At 44.2% G+C, this 11,575-nt stretch overlaps 2 protein-coding genes across 4 annotated transcripts in view; one reads left to right on the forward strand and one right to left on the reverse strand.

Moving 5' to 3' along the window:
* Positions 1–600: 600 nt before the first annotated feature.
* rcc1l (RCC1 like) lies at positions 601–3,921 on the forward strand. Its single transcript, XM_053847607.1, has 12 exons — positions 601–747; positions 1,118–1,412; positions 1,543–1,672; positions 1,921–2,049; positions 2,111–2,177; positions 2,237–2,288; positions 2,352–2,436; positions 2,491–2,672; positions 2,738–2,825; positions 2,891–3,064; positions 3,145–3,230; positions 3,746–3,921. Exons 1-12 carry the CDS (start codon positions 734–736, stop codon positions 3,821–3,823), a joined length of 1,380 nt encoding a protein of 459 aa, XP_053703582.1. The 5' UTR covers positions 601–733; the 3' UTR covers positions 3,824–3,921.
* Positions 3,922–4,436: 515 nt separating this feature from the next.
* Positions 4,437–11,575, reverse strand: part of dclk1a (doublecortin-like kinase 1a) — a 39,763-nt gene continuing 32,624 nt past the window's right edge. For 2 of the 3 annotated variants that reach the window (XM_053846682.1, XM_053846683.1), the window contains 11 exons: positions 11,475–11,556; positions 11,168–11,340; positions 9,731–9,850; positions 9,007–9,153; positions 8,112–8,245; positions 7,965–8,042; positions 7,797–7,893; positions 7,652–7,732; positions 7,476–7,589; positions 7,304–7,377; positions 4,437–5,795 (listed from right to left, as the gene is read on the reverse strand). In XM_053846682.1, coding sequence (XP_053702657.1) covers positions 5,738–5,795; positions 7,304–7,377; positions 7,476–7,589; positions 7,652–7,732; positions 7,797–7,893; positions 7,965–8,042; positions 8,112–8,245; positions 9,007–9,153; positions 9,731–9,850; positions 11,168–11,340; positions 11,475–11,556 — 1,158 coding nt within the window. In that variant the 3' untranslated portion in view covers positions 4,437–5,737. The remainder of the gene's footprint in view (positions 5,796–7,303; positions 7,378–7,475; positions 7,590–7,651; positions 7,733–7,796; positions 7,894–7,964; positions 8,043–8,111; positions 8,246–9,006; positions 9,154–9,730; positions 9,851–11,167; positions 11,341–11,474; positions 11,557–11,575) is intronic. The other variant, XM_053846685.1, reaches the window with a different exon arrangement.

Below are 11,575 nucleotides of genomic sequence, written 5' to 3' on the forward strand. Positions count from 1 at the left end.
ACCCCACTCACCCCCTATTGGACCTCGGACCTGATCCTCTTAACGGATTAGATTCCTCTGCAGGTGCCTGCTGGCGACCATGAGGAAGATGATGATGAAGAAACATGAAACTAATCTGCTTCAAGCATGGTCACTGTCGCTGTACTCATTCTGCCGCGACATTCTTTTCAAGACATACAATATTTTGTATTGTATTTATTTGGGGTTTTTTTACAGTTGGTAAGTTTAAACATCTTTTTACGGTTGTTGCTGTCTCAACAATTCTGGATTTGGGCCCCACTATCTCACCTTAAAGACCCAAACGTAACAATTATTATAAAATTATTGTTATAAAAATGTCCATTTACTGTACTTAGATATCTTCAGCCCAAAACAAGACAACACAAGCTTGAAGCTGCCAAGTCCTGTGTTTCATCAACACGTTTTTAATGACCGATATTTCACGTGATCTGAACGGAGAGTGAGGAACTGTTCACCAGTCAAGACTCTCCAAGCGAGGTCAACTTAGAAAAGACGTCTGTTACAATGACGTCAGTTGCCGTGGGGGGCGCTGTCGTAATTCTCTGCAGTTTGAAAGACCGCGGCGGAACTTCCGGGTCACTTCCGGGTTATGAGAAGTAAATAAACGTGAGTGAGAAATGACATTGACGATTATTATAATTATTTCTGTAGGTTAATAAAGTAGTGAATGAAGTGAAGTAGCCCTGAAAGCGCGCTCCTCTGACCTGGACCGATGCAGCGACGCAGGCAAGTCATATACGCACGGCTGAACTGATTTTTGTCAGTCATGTTGTCAGAAACAGTATTACGTTTTCGTGAAAAGATCAATTACACTTTTCTCTCCGTGTGACTGACTACTCTTATGGGATGGATCTGGTCATTACAGCCTTTAAATTTACATTTGTTTTGATGTTTAGTAAGTAAAAACCACAAAGCAATGAGAATACTTGTAGCCACCTTTTTAAGTTTTCACAATACTGGTCTTTTACAGCGATACTTTGTCACTATTGAAAAAAAAATGGCAACATTGTTTTTCCACAACTGTCAGTCTTCTTGACTTAAAATGTCTGTTTCATTTCTGACTTTGACTCGGAGTGAAATCTCTTGTTCCCTGTAGCATGGCGGCGTGTTGCTGGCATCTGTGCCCTGTTGTGAGGACTGCAGCACTTCGGGTCTGCTCTTACAGCACCAGCAGTGAAGTCAGCAGGCTGCAACAGAAGCAAGGCAGCGGCTCCAGACTCCCAGTCTTTCAGTACGTCGGCAAAAACAGAAGGCCCAGTCATAAAGTCTTCGTTTGGGGCTTCAGCTTCTCTGGAGCGCTCGGTATTCCCAGCTTTGTCGTTCCAGACAGTGGTAGGAAAAATCCTCGGAAATGTCAGCTTACTCCGTATCGCCTGGAGACTGCAGAGCAGGTGAGAAGGTCATTTTGAAGTTCTCTGTGTTTTCATCTAGCAGTAGCAAACAAAAGAGGCTGAATGTGAAACAAAGGTGATTGTTATTGTCTCTCATTTCCTCTACCTTTTTTGTCCTAAACGTCTCCAGATCACCTCGGCCGCCTGTGGCTACGGCTTCACTCTCCTCGCCTCGTCCACTAAAGATGTGATCAAGGTCTGGGGCATGGGCCTGAACAAGGACTCCCAGCTGGGCTTCCAGCGGACGCAGCGGAGCCGCGGTAGGAACACACATTAATATTCAAGCCAATGCACAAGTGAGAGGATGGACACTAACAGGCACTGACAGATGATGCCATCATTTATATGTTTGTTAAATGAGGGGATTTATATTAAAAACATTTGTCAAGTGATTGATTAATATGTTTTTTTTTATCAAGAATGAAAAAAAAACGCAGCAAACCGGTTTATTCTTCTCACTGTCTGCTAACATTTAACATCGAAAATGAAACGTCTTTGTCTGGTCCAGAACACAGCTACGAGTACGTGCTGGAACCTTCTCCGCTGGCTCTCCCTCTGAAGGAACCTCAGCAGACCCGTGTGGTTCAGGTGTCGTGTGGACGAGCCCACTCCCTGGTGCTGACGGACAACGAGGGAGGTGAGAGGCAGCGCCCTCACGTGGCCGCTGAGAGCCATCACTAACATGGCTGTTATCTCAGTTTTCAGTTTGGGGAATAATTCCTACGGTCAGTGTGGTCGCACCATTGTGGAGGACGAAGTCTACAGGTCTGTGGCTTGAGACGCTGCTTGGTCCCACACTGGTTAACAGGAGTCTCTCCTTTCAGTGGCAGTCACATGATCCACCAGGTCAAAGGCTTCAGCAGCAAAGTGGTTCAGGTGAGTCACGGTTGTCAAGGTCCCTGTTGACTGGTATCCGTCACTCATGTGTTCTGGCCTCAGGTGAGCTGCGGACAGGACCACAGTCTCTTCTTGACCGAGGATGGCCGAGTGTTCGCCTGCGGGTGGGGAGCGGATGGTCAGACAGGTCAGTGCTCCAGTCACTGGTAACGCGACAATGAGTGATAGAATTGTGTTCCAGGTCTCAGTCATCACAACGTTACCTCCATCCCGCTGGAAGTGGGTGGCGACCTGTCGGGGGTTCAGGTCCGGCAGGTCAGCACGTACGGAGACTGCAGCCTGGCCGTGTCCGCAGACGGACGCCTGTTTGGGTGGGGGAACTCTGAGTACCTGCAGCTGTCGTCGGTGACCGAGGAAACGCAGGTAAAGCCAGAGCTACCCGGAGAAGTGTCTGCAAACTGAGCTGACGGAGCTATGCCCTTGTGCAGCTCAGCTCTCCCCGGCAACTTCCTCTCCAGGGCTGCGGGAAGGTGGTGCAGGTGGCGTGTGGAGGGACTCAAGTGGCCGTGCTCAACGGTCTGTCTCCTGCCCACATACACACACCCACACCCAGTTGTCTCATTGGAGTTGTGTCTCTTCAGAAAAGGGAGAGGTCTTCGTGTGGGGATACGGGATTCTTGGAAAAGGCCCAAACTTGTCGGAGTCCTCGACCCCGGAGCAGATTCCTCCCACGTTGTTCGGACGTTCAGAGTTCAGCCCGTCTGTGTCTGTGTCCAAAATCCGGTGTGGACTGAACCACTTTGCTGCTGTGACAGGTTAGCGACGCCATGGTCTGCGGTTTGAATCTGCCTGGCAACAGTGCTGCTGATCGTAATGCTGCGTCTCGCACCCGTAGATGGCGGTGAACTCTTTGTGTGGGGGAAGAACGTCCGTGGTTGTTTAGGCATTGGAAAGAGAGATGACCAGTACTTCCCCTGGAGGGTGAGTAGGAACAGTCGGCTCAAAATTTGATAGTTTCTTCTCACACTTTTGAGCTCACCCTCTCAGACTGTGTTCATTTATCCATTCAGTTTGTCACTACATTACTTTATGGTTGAGTTTATTATTTTATTATTTAATGTGATCGTGATGCTATGCTTTGTTTAATATGAAGTAGCTGTGGATTATTGAAAATATATTTATTTATTTTTTCTCAATATTCAAAAAAATAAGTAAAAAAATAAACAATGAACTTAGTAGTTCTGGATGTAAAGAATTTGTGTCTAAAAAAATACCTTACTGGTGTATAAAATATATGTCACAATTATGAAAGAAATGATGGAAGAAAAAGTTCTGAATATTGTTTAAAAAATTATAATATTTAATAATAGTGATACTTTTGGGACAGTTTCCATTTTTTTATATCAAGGGGAATTCATATGTAGCAAAATTAAAACGATGTAATTTCAATTCAATTATTGTGATATTTTATTTTGTATTGTGTCTGCTACTACTAGGTGACTGTTCCTGGCAGAGTAGTGGACGTGGCGTGCGGTGTTGACCACATGGTGGCGCTGGCCAAGTCTCTCATTTGATCTTTCCAGGAGACAGAAGATGGACGTGGACTGCAACTCGACACAACCTTTTTAATGCAGCTTCAGAAGTTCAGATGGAACTTTTGAGTCAGATTGTTGTAGAGTTATTTATAATAAAACATCTTTTATACAAGCTTCTTTGCTTCCTCTTAGATCACTGCAACAACAGGACAATGAACAGTGTTTTGTCATTGTTTGCGATCCGTTTTTAGCTTTATTGTTATTTAAAAAAAAAAAATATATATATATTTTATGTTGTCCAAGGAAAAATACACATTATTTCAGATGCATTTTTCTTGTGCTCTTGTGTGCTCACCATAGTCACATTAAAGGCGATTTATTATAGTGATTCGATTGCATGTTGAGCTTCATAAATTCTTAATGTTTGTTTTCTGCCTGTTTACACCGGCAAAATGGTTGCACACTACAGTTAATGGGGAAAATTCTTGGCGGGTTTTAATAGGCTAATTCTAATTGAAACATTCCATATAAAAAAAATCACCACGTAATATATGGGGAGAGTCTTCTTCCTTACTGCCAAGTGAAATGTTGCCAAACTCATGAATCATATATCTATCAAGCACAAGTCCCTTGTTTTTTTAAACACATTTTAATCATCATTACCGATAGACAATTGCAGAACAGAGATACATGTATTTGTATTGCAACAGGTCGCACTGAGGAGCAGCTGTGTGAGAGATAGAGAGAGAGACTTTGCTAATCCACTGGTGCTCAGGTGCTGCGGTGGGGGGAGCGAGGGGGCAGCACATCACTGTCACCGAGTCAAGGATGGTTCTAAACACAGAAAGCTACAGTCAACTGTTGTTTCCGAAAGCATTCTCTGTTCTGCTTTTTTGCTTCTTGGATAAGAAAAAAAAAAACAATGGTGTCTTCAACATCTGCTTTATTGACTGTTGAATTTACTCTTTCTGGAGAAGATGTAACATGAACAACGTCTGAAAAACATCATCCTCTAATCTCTAGAAGCAGTACAGCTGGACCCAAAAACAAATAGGTGTGAAAGTATTCTGGCAGGATTCCACAGGTGCAGGATAGATAATATCCAGATGAGAGTGAAAGTAGAAATGACCCCACTTTTGCTACACAAGCACCCAGATTCTGCCAGGAGTTGCAAACTACACAGAATAACAGGGGCACGGATGCACCATTGTTGTTAGTATCTGTAAGATGTAAACAGTAAAACTGCAGTCCAACATTACAGGAAGGCAACACAGAATTGTTGTACAAGTTCGCTCTTTTTTTTCTGAACAATCACCATTTTTAATACGTTTTCTAAGAAACAAAACATTTTACACCGAGCGTCAAGTCAACTGCAAAAGTTCCAGCTCTACTTCTACATACTTTTCCACTTTTTTTGTACCAATTTAACAAAAAATACGCCCTTGTTAAAAGGGAAAGACATATAAAAATGTGGTGGCTAAATCAGTAAGGTTCAATAAAACGTGAACGTTGGTCCATATTCCCATATTGCCTAGTTAGTTCCACTGCGGAGGAAGCTTCCATGTCGAGCCCGGATCATCACTGAAGGGGCTTCTATTGCTGTGGCCCGTTCTCGCTCCTTGAGCTCTGCATGTGCCCAAATGTGAGTAAAATAAAGTTTTTTTCCCCATCACTTCCTGGTACTTTCATGGTCCTGACATCACAGCTCTCCATGGAAAATAACAAACAAACACATGAGATAGTTTTCCTTTAGTGTCTTCAGGGAGAAGCCGGACGCTTCTTCTACGTCCCACTAGAATGGTGAGCTGGGGGAGAGGACGATGCTTGCTGAGCTGATGGAGATGTCGTCGGAGTCCGAGTGATGGGTGGCGGAGAGAGGGTCAAAGGGCAGGCTGCTGGGAAGCTCCGCCCACACCATACGTGTCGTCAGTAGCGTCGGCAAAGGCAGCGGCATCACATCCGGGTGGCGTCCTCGTCTGAAAACCTGCCCCTCCTTATCAAGAGCGGTGGTCTGGGAGAGGAGGGCGAGAGACGGGATGAGAACCCTCAACCAGATGTGATGTAACATCAGTAATGGAGGACCCAGACGGAGGTGAAATGAGGGTTAAATCTGAGTCTATAAGAGAAAAAAGTCAATTCTCACTGTGAGAATTCTTCTTTTTTCTCTTATAATTCTTGTAATACTCAGATTTAACCTTCATTTCACCAAGTGAAAATTCTCACTTTAAAGTCAGAATTCTCATCTTAAGACTTTAAAGTCAGAATTCTCAGTTTAAAGTCAGAATTCTGCCAATTTTTTTTTTTCTTCACCGGCCCTAATCCTCTTCCGTACATAACCGTCAACGTCCTCCACGTTTCTGTGTGTGTGTGTGTAAAAAGCAAGGCAAAAACAAAGGCAAGGCAGATCATGTCAAACACAAAACACCCACAGCAGCTCGGACGCCACAAGCAACATTTATAGCAAACCTTTCAGGCAGAATGATGTGTTCAGAATATATTCACCAAAATAAAGATAGGTGTCCAAAAGCTTTTTGGATGAAACAATTAAAAGAACAAAATGTTTGTTTTTTGTTATTTGTGTTTGCTACATATTTATTACTTATTTTTATTTTGTTTTCGTTATCATTCGTATTTAGTATTTAAGTTTAAAAATGAAATTTGATGTAGTTTGTTGTTTTGCGGCCGCGTGACTGCATTTCCGGCCTACACTGGTGTCAAGTGTTTTTCCGAAGCAAGGCTCCAGGTAACAAGACCAGACCAAGGAGAGACTTTTGTAGATTCCCTCAAGTAGCGTGCAGCCAACAAGGTATTTGTCCAAAGTGTATTCTTTTGTCTCAAACTTTTCACATACTCTGAATGTAACCCTTTGTGTTGTATTTGAGCTGTTTGTGTTTTTCTTTTCTGTTAAGTTTTTCACAGTGACTTTGGAGAACACGCTTCAAATAAATCTGTTGCTGGAAAACCACTTGTGTCTGCGTCTTTTTTGTCTTTTTTGATAATACTGTCTGGTTGGTTTACAGTTAAATTGCGATTTTTCTTTCAGTTGAAATAATGAAAGTAGCAACCTACTTGCTGTTTACGATAAAGCGGCAGTCAATTGTTGAGTTTGTTGTGCACCTTTTATTTTCAGGTTGTAAATGAGAGTGAATTACGAGGGAGTGTTTGGTTAGCACATTAGGTGACGCAAAAATAAAAATAAAAATAAAAATAAAAATAAAAATAAAAATAAAAATAAAAATAAAAATAAAAATAAAAATAAAAATCATAGTAGGATAATCTTAATGTTATTAAGAGAACCTTGATTCTCTGTATGATAGTAACTTCAAGTATATACTCTGACACCATTCTGTAAACAACAAGCAGGCGAGGTGAAACAAGACAGGCAGCGGTGGGTTTTAAATAACACAGCAGCAGCAGCAGGGAGCAGGGACACAGCAATGTCAGCCACACTGGGGTGATTTAGACTTTTGTCAGCGGTGGGTCAACTCATGCTGGCGTCTCTATGGAAACCTGCCGTACCTTATCCAGTACATGGCTGGGTGCTGGTAGAAATCCAACGACCCAGATCTCTGCATAGAAAAGCTGTCATCCAGCTGGGAGGAAAAACCGGCACAATCAATACAAACTCTGGCACGTTCAAAAGGTCAGAGGTCAGGCAAGATGTGGTCCAAGTTTCGTGGCTGGTACGTACTGAGATGACAGAGTCTCCTGCGTTGTTGTCGTTGGTCTTCGGGCCGGTGTTGAAGTGCTTCTTTATCTTCCCTGCTACTGACAGCTGACGGTCGTTTTCGTTCAGACCTTCGTCCTGCAGTGAAAGAAGTTGAGGGTAGCAGGATGCAACCGTGAAGAGAAACCTCTGATACTCACGGTGACCCATGGATGCTCCAGCACCTGGAGAGCTGTGTATCTCTGATCCACCTCCACCTCCAGCATGGATCTGATCAGCTCCTGCGCAGGAGGAGAGGAAGGATTCATTGACTGGGAACACATGAGAAAACAATGCTCCACATACTTTTGCTGTTTCTGATACGTTGTCCCAGTATGGGAGAGGAAATTCTAGCTGGCCCATCAGAATCTGATCAAACAGCACTTCTTGATCTTCACTGCTCCTGCAACACAGCACACGTGAGCCCCTGCCAGAAACACATCTAAAAGCATGTCATCCGTGAACAAGCCTGACCCTCTGAAGGGGGGGAAGCCACAGAGCAGTATGTAGGTGATGACTCCAGCCGCCCAGATGTCCACCTTAAGGCCGTACCTGTCGAGCCGACAACGTGGCGTGAGACAAAAGTTGGATGGTGGTGATGTGTTTTCATCCAGCGCTCACCCTGTTTCCGCGATGATTTCCGGTGCTACATATGTCGGGGTCCCGCAGACGGTGTAGAGCGGCCCGTCTACAACGGTGGCCAAACCAAAGTCCCCCAGCTTCAAGCTTTTACTGCCGTCCGCATGCTCGTGCACCTGCGCACGCACAAAAGAGAGCGCGGTGAAGATGAGGGAATTGGTTAGTTAGCATCGATGGTTAGTTAGCATGTTAGCTGTTCTATTATCACACCAGTCCAGATGGAACCAGTCAGCGAAATGAAGCATGTTAATGCCGCACAGTTACTCTCCCACAACAACTTCCTAAAGCAATAGAAACTTCCTAATCTTGCGTGGAATTTGGTTCCAAGTGTGCAGGGATGTGTCTGTGGCGCTAGAATGGGGCCATCTTACATTGGCATTGAAAAGAAAATATTGACTGAAAAACAGAATATGGTAATTGAAAACAAGAATGTTGGCTGAAAAAAAGAATATTGGAATTGAAAAAAAACATTTAAAACAAGAATATATTTCTATATTTATTTTTTCAGCCAATATTCTTGTTTTCAATGATTCTGTTTTTCAGCCATTTTTTTTTCATTGCCAATGTAAGCTGGCCCCATTCCAGCCCCACATGTAAAAGTAAGTAAAACACACACAAAATTTTTTTTTTAAAACTCATAATTCCAACTTGAAGCAGTTCTTTAAAACAGAGAAATGTATTAGACCTCAAAGACAGAGAGGGCGCTGTCTGAATTGACACAGATCACAGTGTTCGAAGCTAATGAATCTCTCATAAAGGTCCTTCTATCTGCACCGATTCTCAGTTTTCGGAAGCTCAGAGACAGAAGGAAACATATATGGAGGGGCAGCGAGGATGAGTCATCCCCTCGCCCTGCCTCAGTGATGTGACATCTCACCAGCAGGTTCTCTGGTTTGATGTCTCTGTGCACGATGTTGAGGCTGTGGAGGTATTTGATGGCGTTGGCCAGGTTGTAGAGCATCCCACTGGCGTCTCTCTCCGTGTACCTGTTGGCCGAGGTGATGGCGTCGAACAGATCGCCCCCCTGTGGACAAGAATCGTGAGTCACAGAGCGCATGAGAAATCTTAAACACACCCAAGTTTGCTTTTCTTGACTGATCCAATTCCCCGATTTATGGCTCCTCGCTGGATGTTCTGAGCCTCACAGAAGTGGAACAGAAGCTTAAAATAAGGCCGACCCCAGCAGCCCCACCTCCTGCTCAGACTCGGACCCGCACATGTGAAGCGGCTTGTCAGGGTTTGGACTGTTTGGGCTGTAACTGAGTGCCCAGTGGAGGCTGGACTGTGCATCACATATCACCACTCCACCACCTCCCTGCACCCATCTGTCTGTCTCTCTCTCTCTCTCATTCATGCTCAGTCCGTCCTCCCTCTCTAGTCACACGTACATGTCTCCCACAGACTGTGTCTCATTTATATGCTGTAGTACTCTACATCACAACTCCAACAGACGGATGACTTTTCTGCCTCCTGAATTATGCACAGTCCTTCCCTGACTCAGAGAGAGAGAGCCCAGCAAACAGGCCTCGGAACTCCTCCATCTCCTCTCCGTCTCTCTCTCTCTCCTTTACGATCCTCCCTTCTGAGCCGCAAACACGCACCTTGACCAGCTCCATCACCAGGTAGAGCTCATTATAGGTGTCCACTTCTTCGATGAGCAGCACGATGTTGGGATGTTTGACCCGGCGGAGGATGGCCACTTCGTTCTGGATCATGGACTCCTGAAAACAAACAGCCGTTCAGTCACCTTATAGAATGAAAGTGAAGCAAAGTTAGTTTCTGCTTGCAAACGGTCTATTTTGGCCAAAAACATTCAAAGGTTTTGAAGACCACAAGGAAATGTATCTGGGGAAGAGTTAGTAGAGGATGGACGGAGAGTGATGTAGAGCAGTGATTCTGATGACCATAGGGCCATGGTTGGGGCGTGAGCGCCCCCTAGAGGGCAAATAAAAGTTTAAGAAAGTATGGAAATAATAAATAAAAGCCATGAGACGCTCAGTTTTAATACATTAGCCACTTATGGTGGCAGTAGTGAGTCACTGAATGGACTTGGCAGCTGCAAATCTGTGATAGTTACCAACTATGGAGAAGTTCATGAAAAGAAAAAAGATAAAGAAAGTGACGGTGGCCCCCCAAACAGTAAAAACTGTTCATGAAAGCACCTGTCGAAGCTGTTTTTAATATTTATTAAAACATTTTATGGCGATACTTTCATTTACACTTTACTTATATCTTCAATGGAGTTTAAATAACCTATTTTATTTTTATTTTATGACATTTAGACATGGTTTTATTATATTTATTTTATTCAGATTTTCCAATTTTCTCAACAGTTTGCATCAAGGATATTTTTTTTCTTTTTTTCTTTAGTAAATTTGATGAATATGACTTGCACCTGGTTGGACTTTTATATGAATAAATATCTTTGCAATGATCACATGGTTTCATGTCACTTCACAAGATTTTGGTTTGCCTACATGTAAGTAGATATGGTTGTTGATCATAAATGAAATAAAGAGGAATGAATTCTATTATCGTGAGATAATGACACGATAAAGATCTCAATTGACTGGTCCTCCTGGGCGACACTGGCCCCGCCCAAATGGGTGGAGGCCCCGGGAAGAGCCAGGAGAGATTACGTTTCCTGGTTCCTCAGAGGTCTCTGTACCTCTGAAGGTTCAGTTGCCTTGACTCCAGCCTTTTCTCTGGGATAGGAAGGCATCTTGTGACTCACATTCCATCTGTACAAAAGCCTTAATATATTCAACGTGTCATTTGCAGGGTACTGTTTCTGTATCTTGCACAGAGAAAAGTGCCCTTTTTCTTGGTGCCTATTTCCCTCTTTAGACATTTTATCTACGTAAACAGATGAAAGTCAATTTATTGTTTTCACAACAAAACGGTGCCCTTTTTTGTGGTTCGAGCCCAGGAAAATGTTGGCAGGCCCTATGGCAAAGCCAACTTCCTGACACAAGGGTTTCATCTTACACTAGGGTTTTGCAAACACTGTCAACAGACATGAGGATAAGAAGCCTCACCTTTCCTCTGCATTTGCCCTTGTTGATGATCTTCAGGGCGTACTCTCTGCCGGTGGAGTGCTCCACACACTCGCGCACCACAGCAAAGTTCCCGTCGCCCAGCGTGCGCCCCACCTTGTATCGGTCCGATATATAGGACGGCACAACGGGCACCTCATCCACCAAGACTTCAGCTGCAGGGAGGAAATGTGAGGTTCTCACAAGCTCTTCACGTACGAGCGCGAGTGACTCATCTGGACGCATGTGATGACGCGGTAACACGGACATGGACTATTCTGAACACGGATGAGGCGCCGAGCTTTCTCACCTTCAGGCGCGGGTCCTTCGCCCTCCTCCACTGAGCTGGTAACTTTGACTGAAGACAGGGAGGTGGAGGAACCCTGCGACCCCTGTGGAGCCACAAACAGC

This window comes from Synchiropus splendidus, chromosome 17 (genome assembly GCF_027744825.2).
Source record: "Synchiropus splendidus isolate RoL2022-P1 chromosome 17, RoL_Sspl_1.0, whole genome shotgun sequence".
NCBI lineage: Eukaryota > Metazoa > Chordata > Actinopteri > Syngnathiformes > Callionymidae > Synchiropus > Synchiropus splendidus.

What these genes read in the sequence shown, in the direction of transcription:
- rcc1l (XM_053847607.1), top strand. An exon ending in GCGGACGCAGCGGAGCCGCG is followed by an intron (nt 1,673 to 1,920) that starts GTAGGAACACAC and finishes TGTCTGGTCCAG; the next exon opens with AACACAGCTACGAGTACGTG. An exon ending in GTGGAGGACGAAGTCTACAG is followed by an intron (nt 2,178 to 2,236) that starts GTCTGTGGCTTG and finishes CTCTCCTTTCAG; the next exon opens with TGGCAGTCACATGATCCACC.